Raw genomic sequence first — 15,590 nt, 5'->3', positions numbered from 1 at the left:
TACTAACATGGACTGGCTGGGTCCTGCACTGCAGAAGGGTTCTTAGTCATGTACTAACATGGACTGGCTGGGTCCTGCACTGCAGAAGGGTTGTTACTCATGTACTAACATGGACTGGCTGGGTCCTGCACTGCAGAAGGGTTGTTACTCATGTACTAACATGGACTGGCTGGGTCCTGCACTGCAGAAGGGTTGTTAGTCATGTACTAACATGGACTGGCTGGGTCCTGCACTGCAGAAGGGTTGTTACTCATGTACTAACATGGACTGGCTGGGTCCTGCACTGCAGAAGGGTTGTTACTCATGTACTAACATGGACTGGCTGGGTCCTGCACTGCAGAAGGGTTTTTAGTCATGTACTAACATGGACTGGCTGGGTCCTGCACTGCAGAAGGGTTCTTAGTCATGTACTAACATGGACTGGCTGGGTCCTGCACTGCAGAAGGGTTCTTAGTCATGTACTAACATGGACTGGCTGGGTCCTGCACTGCAGAAGGGTTGTTAGTCATGTACTAACATGGACTGGCTGGGTCCTGCACTGCAGAAGGGTTGTTACTCATGTACTAACATGGACTGGCTGGGTCCTGCACTGCAGAAGGGTTGTTAGTCATGTACTAACATGGACTGGCTGGGTCCTGCACTGCAGAAGGGTTGTTACTCATGTACTAACATGGACTGGCTGGGTCCTGCACTGCAGAAGGGTTTTTAGTCATGTACTAACATGGACTGGCTGGGTCCTGCACTGCAGAAGGGTTCTTAGTCATGTACTAACATGGACTGGCTGGGTCCTGCACTGCAGAAGGGTTCTTAGTCATGTACTAACATGGACTGGCTGGGTCCTGCACTGCAGAAGGGTTGTTACTCATGTACTAACATGGACTGGCTGGGTCCTGCACTGCAGAAGGGTTGTTAGTCATGTACTAACATGGACTGGCTGGGTCCTGCACTGCAGAAGGGTTGTTAGTCATCCAGAGGAGAAAAACCCTGGAACCATGTGCCCATGCCTAAAGAAGCAGCTGGTTGGATGATCTCACCATGGGTTATCATAGAATCCCAGCCTGAGTTGGGTTGGAAGGGAGCTTAAAGCTCCTCCAGTCCCAACCCCCTGCCATAGGCCTTGAACACTGCCAGGGATGGAGCAGGATGGGGCTTGGAGCAAGCTGCTCCAGTGGAAGATGTCCCTGCCCGTGACAGGGGTTGGAACTGGAGGAGCTTTAAGGTCCCTTCCAACCCAAACCATTCTATGTGACTATGAAGGATGTGCCCGCACTCAAAGCAAACCAACCCCATCCCTTGGCCAAGCAGATGCTCGCTGCATCCCCTGGCTTCCCCAGCACCACTGCTACCCCTGGAGCAACAACCCCTTAGCTTGGGACTCCCTGCCTGATGAAGGATGACTCAGGCAGGATTCAACCCTTTCCAGGTGGCAACGTGGAACTTGTTGGCCTCCCCTGTGGAAAACCCCTGTGCATGTGGTTTGGCTGGTGGTGAAGTTCCCTTCTCAGAGCCCCGGGGAGCTGGGGACCGAGCAGAGCTGGAAGCGCAGGCAGGGAAGGAGGAATTCGATGCTGAGCTAAGTTTATGGGTCCGTTTCAGGCAGTGTGAAATTGGCCTCAGGATTAAATCTACCTCCAAGAGTTCACTATAAAAACAGCCCAGGGCAAGGAATTTATGTCCCAGCCTTTAGCACGGAATGGGAAGGACAGGGCTTGAGTTACTGCTTGGGGGCTTGCTTTGCAGGGCTGGGGGAGAGGGGAGGCTGGTGGATATTTTATGGCTGTGAATAATGCAGCAGGGGAGGCAGGGAAGAAACAAGCTCACAGCACCAGGAAGTGCTGACAGGGCTGCGTTTCCTCTGGAATGCCACGGAATACAAAAGTAAGGAGGAACTTGGAGGTGGGGAGACCCCAGCGTGTTCACGTCCAAGGAAGTGGGTCCCATCCCATGGGTCCCTCATCCCACAGCAACTGGGGAGCCCAAACCATACAGGAGACCCCCTTCATAAGATGGCCAAGAAGAGCCTCGTATCCTGCCAGAGCCAGGACAATCCTGCAGGGCCATTCCTTCAAAGTGTTGAGAAACTGTTCCTCTGACCCTCATCCCATCGGGATACTTCATGTACTCATAACAAGCAGACAGCCCATAGCACTCATTATTGCACTCCTACTGCACTAACTCATCCCTTTGATCTCCCTGTGGTTGTTAACTCCAACAACGGCATCACAGGTCTCATGGCACTTGGCTTTCCGCATCCTCCCATCATCCGGATGGCAGATCCCAAGTGTACAGCATGAGCTGAACATCCAGGCACAGCCTTGGCAATAGCTGCAGGAAGACTCCAGGCATCACCACAACTGAGTGTGAAATACCCATAATATTCACCTCGGGGCACACAGCCTCATTTCAGTCCCTGCAATCACTCACTGCAATGCTATTTTCTCAGCCTTCTATGCCTTCCTTCTGGCAGAGTTTATCAGGCTTTGCCAGGGACATGGAAGCATGGAATGGTTTGGGTTGGAAGGGACCTTAAAGCTCCTCCAGCTCCAACCCCTGCCACGGGCAGGGACCCCTTCCACTGGAGCAGCTTGCTCCAAGCCCCTGTGTCCAACCTGGCCTTGAACACTGCCAGGGATGGGGCAGCCACAGCTCCTCTGGGCAGTCCCATTGCCAAGCAGGGAGCTCCAAGCTCCCAGTCCTGGCCAGTTTATGACCCACGCTGTTGCACCTTCAGTTCTAGACACAGCCAAGCTTTGCTCACCCCTCTCCATACACCCATCGGAAAGCAACGTTCACAGCAGTAGCTCCTGCCTGAATATCAGAGGCTGTTGGTGCATCCCAGCTCACAACTGCTGGCCCTGTCCCATTACAGAAGGCACAATCTATTTGCTGCAGTGCCATTAAAATACAGAATACGTGACAGCCGTGTCCAGCTCTGCCTTCCCCTGGAAAAAAACACTTGAAGCCCATTCAAAATGTTGCATTTTGGCTAAAAGAGGAAGCAAAAGGAACGCTTTGTGTTTCACTTTGCTTTCTGATGTCACCAAGGAAAACAGGCATAAAGGACAGGGCACAGGAGAGGGAAAAATCCAGCATTAAAAGACAATAACCTTTTCTTTTCGCTTTCTGACCCCAAAGAGAATGAATATTTCAATCCAATTAAATAGGAACTGTTTCTAACAAAAATCAGCGCTTAACACTCAAGATTTCAAGCTAAAAGCAACCGGAGCACAGATTGCCTTGTCCACCCCAGCCCACTGCAGGCCAGAACTGTCAGCACCAGGAAGATGTCAGGACACTGGAAGGAATCTGCAGACAGAGTAACCAGAACAAAGGGAAGCTGATGGAGCTGGGAAAGCCTCAGTGCCAGGAAGGGGGGAATTTATTCTCCACGCAGCAGCAGAACACAAGAAGCTCTGAGTTACAGCCCTTGTCTTCCCTCAGTAAATGCCTTTACACCTTTCCCTCTAGGTGGGTTTAAGACCCCAAACCTCCCTCTTCCTCATATTGAGACCTATCTCTAGTATGATTTAGAAGTGGTGAATGCTCCATCCCTGGCAGTGTTCAAGGCCAGGTGGGACAGAGCCTTGGGCAATAGAGTCCAGTGTGAGTATCCCTGCCCATGGCAGGGGTTGGAACTGGATGATCTTAAGGTTCTTCCCAACCCGAACCATTCTATGATTCTGTGGTTTCTGAGATGCCACGAGCTTCTGGAAAAACCCCTTCCACATACCAGGTTTGCTGTTACATTCAATGCCCGAACCAGCAAACATGGAGACTTCAGCTGCACCTTCCAGAAAGAGGGGCTCAGTTATACAAAGAGATATGTGCAAGCATCACTGTGGTATCTCACTGCCACATTCCAGGGATTATCCTATAGAACCACCTACTTCTAGCCGTGCCAAATGCCAGCTATCCAAAGGGCTCCAACTCAAAGTCAGTGTGGGTTTGTGCCCAGATAGGTTGCAACTCATCTGCTTGAAACTCTGATGGGCCCCTTTAGTTGAGAGCACAAAGTGGAAGAAATGGAATGATTGTAAGAGCTCCTTCAAGAGCCTCACCACAACCACCCCAGCCTTCCCACTGAATAAAACAGGCAGTTTCTTCTACAGCAGTGGGATGGCTCCTCTTCCAACAGCTCTCTTTGACTCCACAGAACAGAGTATTTTGTGTCCTGGCATCACTACTTCATCTTCTTGTTGACACCTAACACCATAGCCTAGCAGCAGAACAAGCACGAAGACAACAGCTCCGTTCCTTGGTCTGGTTCCTGCCACTGCCATGGTGTTCAAGGCCAGGTTGGACAGAGCCTTGGGTGCCATGGTTTAGTGTGAGGTGTCCCTGCCCATGGCAGGGGGTTGGAACTGGATGATCTTAAGGTGCTTTCCAACCCTAACTATTCTATGATTCTATGGTTCTATGACATGGATTTGAAGTTGCCAACAAAGCTCCCATTTGAACTCATTATGTTCATCTCTTGCCATTTCCTTTAGGCAGCACTTCTCAGGTGGTATCATATGAACGAGCCAGCCAGGTCTTGGAAGCTCCAACCTAGTGGTTTACTGCCAGCTCTGCTCAAGCACCACTGATGTTTAACTTGTCCATTGAAATTCTACCCTGAATGTTCATTATGGCATTTGTTCAGACACACGGTGTTAGGCTTTTTCTGCCCCACAGGACAGCCAGAATGGGGCTTTGGCAGCTCCATACACCTACTGCTGCAACGGGCACTTGAAGCTGAACGTGGCAAATGCAATGTCACACATTTTCCCCCTACAAAGTGCCCCTGAGATGGTCCCTGGTTGGATTGTGACCATCTGATAACACTGTCTGCGCATCAGCACCTGCCAGGCTTAGACCTGGGGATCTCAAGTTTAAACCCTGCTCTTCTCTCTGCTGGCTGGCAGTAAAGCATTGCATTCATCCGGGACCTGGACCCGCCTGTTCTTCCCCTATTTCAGTCAACACACCGTGTCATGAAGACCATGACGTACCCCAGCTCCCCCTGGGAAAGAAGAGCACTCCAACACGCAATGTGGATTGACCCTTTCACCAAACTGACTGATTTGCAACCTAAGGATTGTCTTCTTGGAGGACTTGGCAAGCTGCAAGGGTGCTGTGGCCACACAAATGACATGGCTTGACTTGGCCATGGCTGCTGGAGAAAGGTGGCACAAGAAGAAGTGAGAACAGAAGGAGGAGTAAATGCTGAGAGGGGGTGGTAGAGACTCATAGAATCATCATAGAATGGTTTGGGTTGAAGGGACCTTAAAGCTCCTCCAGCTCCAACCCCTGCCACGGGCAGGGACCCCTTCCACTGGAGCAGCTTGCTCCAAGCCCCTGTGTCCAACCTGGCCTTGAACACTGCCAGGGATGGGGCAGCCACAGCTTCTCTGGGCACCCTGGGCCAGCGCCTCAGCACCCTCACAGGGAAGAGCTTCTGCCTAAGAGCTCATCTAAACCAGGGGCATCCTCACTCTTTCGGGAGCGTATCTGCAGCCTGGGTTGGGGTGACCCATTCCTGCAGTGCCAAAGGGAGCTCCAGCCTGCGAGGAGTGAGCGGAGCAAACAAAGGAGAGCAAATGGGAGCTGCTGCCGGGAACTCCACCGGGTGCAGGTGGCTTTTAGCAGCTCAGCCTTTGCCGTCGGAGCGGTTTGATTTAAGCCCCACTTTCCCTCGCCTGCGTTTCAAGTCGGGCACATGGGCTTTTACAGCAGCAGTAATGAACCTGGAGTTCAAACAGCACATGGCGAGATCAAATATTGCCAGCGAGGAATGCGTCCCACAAACACAGAGCACGGCTTTCCCATTCATTAGGTTTGCCTTTACAGAGAGCTTTTACAAGCTGTTTATTTTCTGGTACAGTGTTGGCAGACATGTGGTCGGAGGAGAAGCAATATCAGCACAGTGGGATGGAGTTTCCTACGCGGTTTATAGGGGGGTCTCTGCTTTTTCAAAGGGGGATAATTGAATGTAGTACACACTGTACTTTTGATTTGTTTAACATGAAGCGTGAAACGGGCCCGGCTCGGATCCTGTCCATCACTTTAACTACCCAGCCAGCCAGTTGGAAGCTCGCAGGGATCATCTGGCTCCAGGGATGAGGAATTTGCTCAGCATCTTCCCTGCAAACCCCCCAGCTCCAACCCAGGCCATGGTGGGACCTTGCTGGCCCCACAGAACGAGCTGGGATGGGGAGCCCAGATGTGGCTGCAGATGGTGCCACTGCAATGAGGTGTCTTTGGGCACCCTGTGTTCAATGAACATTGAACGTTCATGGTCGTGTTCCCAGCAGCAAGGCAGGGAGAAGGGATGAAGATTGAAGGGGTCTGAGCTTGCAGGGAGGTGTCACAGAACAAACTGTCCCTGCTGTCCACACAGATACAATGAACAGGAAATGTAAGTGAACAGATCTCCCTCGCCTAAAGCATCCCGAGAGACAGTTTTCACCAGCGTTATCCCATGTATGCACCCAACTCTATCCCTGTTTCCTTCCCCCTGTGCAACTCCCAGTCCACATTTGATCATCACATGCACTGACTTGTCTAAGGACACCACAAGCAATAGCAAGCTACAGATGTAGGAATGAGGGGGCCAATATCACACCCACTTTTAACTCCCCAGCTGAGCACACAGCTCGCTTTTAGACCAAGGGCATCTTCACCCTGAATCCCAAACCAAAGCTTTTCTTCACATCTCTGCATCAATGGCACGCTCCTGCATGTCCTCCTGCCTACCCCTTCAGGCACTTTGGAAACAGATCCTTCATAGGACCATAGAATCATGGAATGGTTTGTATTGGAAAGGACCTTAAGATCACCCCTGCCACAGGCAGGGACACTTTCTGCAAGAGCAGGTTGCTCCAAGCCCCATCCAGCCTGGCCTTGAACACTGCCAGGGATGGGGCATTTACCACCTGAACAACCTGTTCGAGCACCTCATCACCCTCATAGTAAAGAACTTCTTCCTTTCACCCTCTTTAGCCCTTCTGTGAGGCTATTGTACAGCACAATGTCCATTATGCCATGCTGGAGACCAGAGGTGCACACCCAACCATCCCCATATAGATGCCATCTCCACCTTTGGAGTAACCCTGTTGTTGAGCAGGCATCTTGGAAGCCCCAGGCACCAGCACTCAACTGCCTCCAGTTCAGAGGAGTCTTTCACTGGGGGATCAGTCTCCAGTCTCTACCCAAAGCCACCTCTAATTCTGACCCCACAAAGGTTCCATTCAAAATGTGGACTTTTTTAAACCCATTTCCCCATCACTCCACAACTTTGTGTTTCAAATAACACAACGGGAATGCTGAGCCTTGCACAGCTCCAACAGTTGGGCAGGTCTTGGATCATGCAGCACATCTCACTCTACCGTATCCTGGGCTGCATCAAGAGGAGCGTGACCAGCAGGTCGAAGGAGGTGATCCTGCCCCTCTGCTCTGCTCTCGTGAGACCTCACTTGGAGCATTGTGTGCAGTTCTGGTGTCCTCAACATCAAAAGGACATGGAACTGTTGGAACAAGTCCAGAGGAGGCCACGAGGATGATCAGGGGCTGGAGCAGCTCCTGTATGGAGCCAGGCTGAGAAAGTTGGGGCTGTTCAGCCTGGAGAAGAGAAGGCTGCGTGGAGACCTCATAGCAGCTTCCAGTGTCTGAAGGGGGCCTACAAGGATGCTGGGGATGGGCTCTTCATCAGGGACTGCAGTGATAGGACAAGGGGTAACGGGTTCAAACTGAAACAGGGGAAGTTTAGATTGGATCTAAGGAAGAAATTCTTTACTGTGAGGGTGGTGAGGCACTGGAATGGGTTGCCCAGGGAGGTTGTGAATGCTCCATCCCTGGTGGTGTTCAAGGCCAGGTTGGATGAGGCCTTGGGTGCCATGGTTTAGTGTGAGGTGTCCCTGCCCATGGCAGGGGGTTGGAAGTGGGTGATCTTAAGGTCCTTTCCAACCCTAACTATTCTATGATTCTATGATAAGGTAGAAACATCTCTCTAGGGCCACTCACCTTTTTGGCAATGTAACACATCTGCTCAGCAGGGAGGTAGTCAAAAGGGAAGATGAATCTCCAGTTGAAGTTGCCCTCTCCTCCCATTGACCTGTAGTGCACATCTGTCTTCTGCTTGTTCTCCTCGTGGCCAACCAGCCAGCTGCAAAGGGCAAACACATTGCATGAAGAGCCAGAACCACACCAAGGGGTTTGGAGCTTGCTCAACATCACAGAAGCCATGAGCGGGCAACAAAACATTTCTTATCCCTGTCGCTGGTATCTGCAGGGGTAACCTGGAGCCTGTAGGAGACTTGAGAGGGGATACAACAGTCCCTGCGGTGCTGGGAGGTGAACCAAAGCAGGTAATAGCAGCCTAAGAAGCTCTGCAATGTCTTCTCCCCCTTCCCCTGAGCTTTATGGATGTTTTAAAGACTCAACACTGCCTTAAGCTCTGGCTCAAAGGTGTCACTTACCCATCCATAAGCTCACATCAGCTTTTAACCTGTCGTGGGAGCTTCCTTCCCCTTTGCAGCCACCCCACCAAACTGGTCTTGCAGTTACTCCTATAGCCAGCCCTGCTGGTGAGGGTGCAGCCACGCCGAAGCACCAAAGAGCCATTTTCCCAGCTGATTTCCCAAAGATTGTTCTTTGAAAGTCCGAAATGGGCAAGAAGTTGTTCCCCAGCAAATCCCAGAGCGGCCAGAGCCTGATGCGGCCATGGAGGTCCCCAGCCGCTCCCATTGGAGACAGCTCCCCTTCTGGTGTATAGGAACATGCTGCGGTCGATCCATGCCCATCCCAGGGGCAAGCGGAGACCTTTCCATAACAACTCCTTTTTTCCAGCTGTGAGTTTTGCAGCTGCCGGGGTTTCATTCTGCCCCATTCCCCTGCCCAGGATGTTTCAGTGTTCAGCAATCAGCTGACATCTGTTGGAGCAACGGTACGGCCCGGCACAAGCAATGCAGGAGGTTCCTCGACTGCATGGAAGACAACTTCCTTCTGCTCTCGTGAGCCCTCACTTGGAGCATTGTGTGCAGTTCTGGTGTCCTCAACATCAAAAGGACATGGAACTGTTGGAACAAGTCCAGAGGAGGCCACGAGGATGATCAGGGGCTGGAGGAGCGCCTCCTGTATGGAGACAGGCTGAGAAAGTTGGGGCTGTTCAGCCTGGAGAAGAGAAGGCTGCGTGGAGACCTCAGAGCAGCTTCCAGTGTCTGAAGGGGGCCTACAAGGATGCTGGGGATGGACTCTTCATCAGGGACTGCAGTGATAGGACAAGGGGTAACGGGTTCAAACTGAAACAGGGGAAGTTTAGATTGGATCTAAGGAAGAAATTCTTTACTGAGAGGGTGGTGAGGCACTGGAATGGGTTGCCCAGGGAGGTTGTGAATGCTCCATCCCTGGTGGTGTTCAAGGCCAGGTTGGATGAGGCCTTGGGTGCCCTGGTTTAGTGTGAGGTGTCCCTGCCCATGGCAGGGGGGTTGGAACTGGATGATCTTAAGGTCCTTTCCAACCCTAACTATTCTATGATTCTAAAACTAAACACCAGAACACATCCCCTTGTGTATTTAGAGCCTTTCTGGAGACAAGCCAGGAGATCCAGAGAGAAATTCTACTGAAAACCATTACCTTGTTCAATTGTTTGCCACTTACACTGCAAAGAAAGGGGGTTTTCACAGCTGTACAAATGATTCCCTCCTCTCCAGCGCTTGAGAAGAGCAAATGTGTCACAGGAGATGGGGAAGGGAGGTGTACTCGAGTTCATCCTAACGGGACACATCCCATGCACATGTGCTGCACAGACTCGGTGGTGGTGGGAATTGTGTGAGGAGGTCACACTAATCCTTCAGTTGTGTCTGGATTGTGTGATGTGATGTGATAGGATGTGAATGGGAGGGCTGTGCTCATCCACACCCCTCCAAGCATGGCAAGAACCCCTGGAGGATGCGGTGTGAGCACCCTCTCCTTGCAGCAAACACAGGGACAAAGAAATGCTTTGATTGAGAATCGTGGAATCGACCAGGTTGGAAAAGCCCTTTCAGCTCATCCACTCCAACCATTCCCAGCACTGCCAAGGCCACCACTGCCCCATGGCACTGAGGCCTCGTCTCCACGGGCTGTGAACACTTGCAGGGACGGTGCCTGCAGCCCTGCCCTGGGCAGCCTGTTCCAATGCCTGAGCACCCTCTGGGGCAGGAATTGTTCCTCAGCTCCATCTAAACCTGCCCTGGTGCAGCTTGAGGCCGGTTCCTCCTGTCCCATCCCTTGTTCCCTGGGAGCAGAGCCCAGCCCCTCCTGGCTCCATCCTCCTCTCAGGCACTTGTAGGGAGCCATCAGGTCCCCCCTGAGCCTTCTCTTCTCCACACTGAACCCCCCAGGTCCCTCAGCCCTTCCCCATCACACTTGGGCTCCAGGCCCTGCACCAGCTCCAGTGCCCTCCTCTGGCCCCGCTCCAGCACATTTGGAGGCCTCTTTGCCATGCACTGGGTTCTAATTGCAGAATTTGCTGCACCCTCCCCACTGCACGAAGATGCAGAAATCAAAAGTATTCGAGTCAGGGTGCCCCAGAATTAAAAGCCTAACATAGGGATGACCACGGTGACCAAAGACCCATCTTGCCCAGTATTCTGCCTCTGAGCAGGGCCATCAGCAGATATCCAGGTAAGAGTATGGGACTGGGGCAAACACATCCTGATACCTTCTCAACACACTTCTCCAGCCTCCAATAATTCACAGCTCAGTCATTTCCTGAACTATAGACAATAGTTTTGTACTTAACTGATGTCCATCATCCATCAAGAACTGGATGGGTTTTTAGCCCATCACTTCATCCATTCTTTTCCAAATCCATGTGGCTAAAGCTATTTGTAATATTCAAAGGCAATGCCTTCAATCTAAGATATGCCTTTGTTCTCAAAACTCACATAGCTCCCTCTCTGCTCAGCACATTGTAAGGTATTGGAGGACCTGGGTCATCCTTTTACTTAGGAACCCAAAAGGGATGAGGGTGACTTTTAAAGATGCCCCATAAAATCACGTAGATCTTAGTAGTGGTGGCTGGTTGGAAGGGGGATCTGGAGACTTGCTCTGGAGCCAGGCTGAGAGAGCTGGGATGATCCAGCCTGGAGAAGAGAAGGCTCCTGAAGGGGAGACCTGAGAGCAGCTCCAGTGCCTAAAGGGGCTGCAGGAAAGCTGGAGAGGGGCTTGGGACAAGGGCCTGTAGGGCCAGGCCAAGGGGAATGGCTTGAACCTGCCAGAGGGGAGACTGAGATGAGCTCTTAGGCAGAAGCTCTTCCCTGTGAGGGTGCTGAGGCGCTGGCACAGGGTGCCCAGAGAAGCTGTGGCTGCCCCATCCCTGGCAGTGTTCAAGGCCAGGTTGGACACAGGGGCTTGGAGCAAGCTGCTCCGGTGGAAGGGGTCTCTGCCCGTGGCAGGGGTTGGAGCTGGAGGAGCTTTAAGGTCCCTTCCAACACAAACCATTCCATGTGGCTATGATTCTATAACTGAGTTGTGCCTCAGGCTTAATAGAAAAGCTCCTATTCCATTTACCTGCCTGCCTGACTCAATGGTAAGTCACATATAATGTAGAAGATAATGTCCAAGAGATTCCAGCCCTGGCCTTGTCTGATGGGTGGAGGATGAACTGGCAATAGCCTCAGAGAAGCACTTCTGAAGGGCAGCCAGAAGTAGAAGCTCCATTAGGAGCTGAGTTCACCCCGAAGCAGGCTCCAGCCCTTGCTCAGGAGGCAGCAGTGGATGGAAGAAGTGGTCCCCACCAAAGCAGCACCACACCATGGAGATGAAGGTCACTTCGCCCACTGGACCCCATCTGTAGGGCAGATGCTTAAACACAAAAAGGACCATTGCCTCCTTCCCAATAGGATTGTTGAAGCCTTATCCAGGGATGCTGACGATGCAGCCATCTGGGGGGGAAGGTGAGGAAGGTGAGCAAGGTCTTCAACTCATCTCCAGCACTGTGAGGTTTGCTTGGTCACTGGATGCTGAGAGCCAGGAGAAGGACATCAGCGAGCACTGGATGCTCTTGCTTCGCCCATAACAGCCTGCAAGCACTATTTCAGAGCCCTGAAGTGCACAGAGCAGCTGAGCTGGGGCTGATAACAATGCACTTGATGGGAATAGCAGGTAAGCAGCGCGCATGCTGGATTTACAGGAGGAAAATTGGGATTGTAAAAGAGGGATTTACAGTCTGTTTCCAAATCCTACCTCTTCCTGTCCATAAATCCAAGGAACACACAAAATCAGGAATTCCCTTGGCTGGGATTGCACCATTTTACACAAGATAAAACACAAATGGAGGCAGCAGAGAAGGGAAGGTGCCAGAGGAGGTACTGTGGTTGCCACAGTTTTGTGTGTTTCAAGGAATAAAAGGGAATTCCAAAGAAAGGAGCTATGCAAACCAGCCGACCTCTGCATATGGAGTGAGCCCACGGCTGTTCTGGGAGAGGAGATGGGAAGGAGCTGGCACTGGAGATGCAGACTGTGCGCTCCTCTCTTCAGTGGCTCTGCTGCTTCCCCACATCTCTCTAACTGTGAATACCATCACATGAGCATCCTAGAGATGCAGATTAAAACTCGACATCATGAAGCAGTTGAGCCCAGCAGAGACATGTCTGCCAACATGCTGGATCCATAGTGGAGAGTGAAAGGCCCCTTGATCCCAGGGAGGGTCATGTAGGACAAGGGGTGATGGGTTTAAACTGAAACAGGGGAAGTTCAGGTTGGATATAAGGGAGAAGTTCTTTGCTGTGAGGGTGCTGAGGCGCTGGCCCAGGGTGCCCAGAGAAGCTGTGGCTGCCCCATCCCTGGCAGTGTTCAAGGCCAGGTTGGACACAGGGGCTTGGAGCAAGCTGCTCCAGTGGAAGGGGTCCCTGCCCGTGGCAGGGGTTGGAACTGGAGGAGCTTTAAGGTCCCTTCAACCCAACCCATTCCGTGGTTCTATGCCTACAACAGCAATGCTGATGCTTAGGGTCATGTTAACTGCTTCACTCCTGCTCTGGCACCTTCGGGCTATGGTACCTGGAGGTACAGAAGAGGGGTGGCTCACCCTTTGACGTAGATGTCACTCATCTTCTCCCCGGTGATGCTGAGGTCATCGAGGATGACGTCCTTGGTGTTCCAGATGATGCAGCGCAAGTAGAACCTGGACATACGAAGGTGGAAACCTTGGTCTGGAGCTCCCATGGACACGCATAGACAGCTGCTACTCAGCTGTTCAGCTGCAGGAGCGAAGACACGGGGCTTGGAGCAACCTGCTCTAGGGGAAGGTGTCCCTACCCATGGCAGGAGCTGGAGCTGGAGGAGCTTTAAGGTCCCTTTGCAACCCAAACCATTCAATGAGTTATCTTTCCCTGAAGATGAGCCCACAGAGATGGTTCTCAGCTTGGCAGGTGAATCCCTCCCCATCTGACATCTCCAAGCCCCCTCCTCTCCCCTCCCAAACAGTGGTGCTGGAACCAGCACTGCAATGAGTAAGAAATGAGAAGCACGGTACCTCTTGGCTTTGCGTGGTGTGATGTTGAACGGGGGGCCAGGCTGACCCAGGGATTTGGGAAACAGGTCCACCCACATCTGCAGCTTCCCCTGTATGGAAAGAGACACACGAAGCTGGTGAGCCTCCTGCTAGGGTTAATAAGTAAGACCTAAGAGTGGAGAGAGGCAACACTAAGTTCTCCAGTGTTCCTTAGCTGAAAACTAAGGTTTCCTTAATGGAAAAGTGCCATTAAATGTTGCACTCAAACTTTTTTAGTGATAGCTGGTTGGACGTTCATGGCTTCCCATATATAAGCAGTTGGTTTGGATAAGCTGATGGTGCCCTGAAGCTTTACTTCCAGCGGCTGACTACCTTTACGTAGGGACAGAGTAAAGACTGGGTCCATGGGAGGTGTTGGTGAAGCCAACAGCTCACTTGTTTTCCACGCTGTCCCCAGCTGGGATGCTGATCTACGGCTTTTTGAGCTTGGGAGTGGAGGATGGGATGAGGAGAAGGGAATGTAACCCCTCCAAGGGCAGGTTCATGCTGCAGCAATCACGCTGCTGCTTTGCCAAAGCAGCCCATGGTGTCATTACCTCCATAGCAGAACTCTGCACTAAGGCTTCAGATCAGAAGTGGCTTTTTAACCCCTCAGTGAGAAATAAAAGATTGTGAGGAAATGCTGCTGAAAATGAGCCCAGGAGGCTGGAACTGACCCCCCCCAACACCCTGCGCAGGCCATGGAGCTGGATTTGATGGCCAGTGCTCCGTCCCATACGATGACTCCCTCCCATGGGAGAAGCCCATCCCCAGGGCAGGTTCGTGATGGATCAAGAGGAGAGGATGCTCTCGGACGTGCCCTGGACACATCGCCCCACTTACCTGCTCGATCTCCGGCTGCAGAGGGCTGTAGAGAGGCCTGGTCTCCACGTGCTCGGGCACCAGCCCCTGCTTGCGCAGCACGTACAGCGCGAGCCGCTCCTCCACCGGCCCCAGGTGAGGGTTCGGGGCTTTGCCATCCTCTGCACAGAGCATGGAGCACTGTTAGAGCGTGCCATGGGTGTGAGGGGCTGGACCCCACCAGCCCATGGGGGCAAACACGAACCCACCAGCCTCCATCTGCAAATCCACCATCACCACAAACCCTCCCGGGCATAGGGCAGCCCAGTGGGACCTGTGGGCAAAGCATCACACAATGGGACAATCCCCGTGCAAGTTCCCCCCATATCATAGAATCATGGAATGGTTTGGGTTGGAAAGGACCTTAGGATCATCCAGTTCCAACCCCCCTGCCACGGGCAGGGATATCTCACACTAAACCAGGGCACCCAAGGCCTCATCCAACCTGGCCTTGAACACTGCCAGGGATGGGGCAGCCACAGCTTCTCTGGGCACCCTGGGCCAGCGCCTCAGCACCCTCACAGCAAAGAACTTCTTCCTTATATCCAACTTGAACTTCCCCTTTTTCACTTTGAACCCATCACCCCTGGTCCTTTAATACCCAGTGGGAGCAGTGAGAGGAGCTGTGGCTGCCCCATCCCTGGCAGTGCTCAAGGCCAGGTTGGACACAGGGGCTTGGAGCAAGCTGCTCCAGTGGAAGGGGTCCCTGCCCGTGGCAGGGGTTGGAGCTGGAGGAGGTTTAAGGTCCCTTCAACACAAACCATCTGGGATGCTATGATTCTACTTGTGGTACATCATCAGAACAGGCCAGCACAGAGCACCCACAGCAAACACTGAGCCATCCATGAGCAATCCATGAGCAATCCTCGCCCGCTCCACACCAAGCCCCAATCCCCCCCAGATGGATCATATCAATAATGGACATTTCCGCCTTCTCTGCCCCAGCATTTGGGATCCCTTACATCCATCCAGGTACGGATCATGGCCAACTCAGCCTTAGCTGAGCCTGCTCCTTCTCCCCACCCCAGGTGCCACACTGGGGCTGGTGGAGGACATCACCTCTGAGACAACCACAGCATTTCAAGCCGTGTACCTCCAAGGACCACAAACACAGTGTGCTCCATGAACGTTATCACAGCGCAGCAGCGTTCGGGTGATCCATCCCAGCTCCTTCCTTGGCAGTACCTTGCAGCGGTTAACTTCAGACACGTGGGCT

The 15,590-nt window shown here is 52.5% G+C and overlaps 1 protein-coding gene across 1 annotated transcript in view; it reads right to left on the bottom strand.

Annotated features, from left to right (window-relative positions):
- DYSF (dysferlin) overlaps nt 1-15,590 on the bottom strand; it is a gene marked incomplete at both ends in the record, with an annotated part of 87,874 nt that overhangs the window by 12,918 nt on the left and 59,366 nt on the right. The window contains 4 exons of the mRNA XM_080620743.1: nt 8,002-8,143; nt 13,049-13,144; nt 13,496-13,584; nt 14,357-14,496. Coding sequence (XP_080476869.1) covers nt 8,002-8,143; nt 13,049-13,144; nt 13,496-13,584; nt 14,357-14,496 — 467 coding nt within the window. The remainder of the gene's footprint in view (nt 1-8,001; nt 8,144-13,048; nt 13,145-13,495; nt 13,585-14,356; nt 14,497-15,590) is intronic.

Source organism: Psittacula echo (genome assembly GCF_963264785.1).
Source record: "Psittacula echo genome assembly, chromosome: 1".
NCBI classification, from domain to species: Eukaryota; Metazoa; Chordata; class Aves; order Psittaciformes; family Psittacidae; genus Psittacula; species Psittacula echo.
Note: the sequence above shows the minus strand (reverse complement) of the source record. Positions and strands in the feature narration are given on the sequence as shown.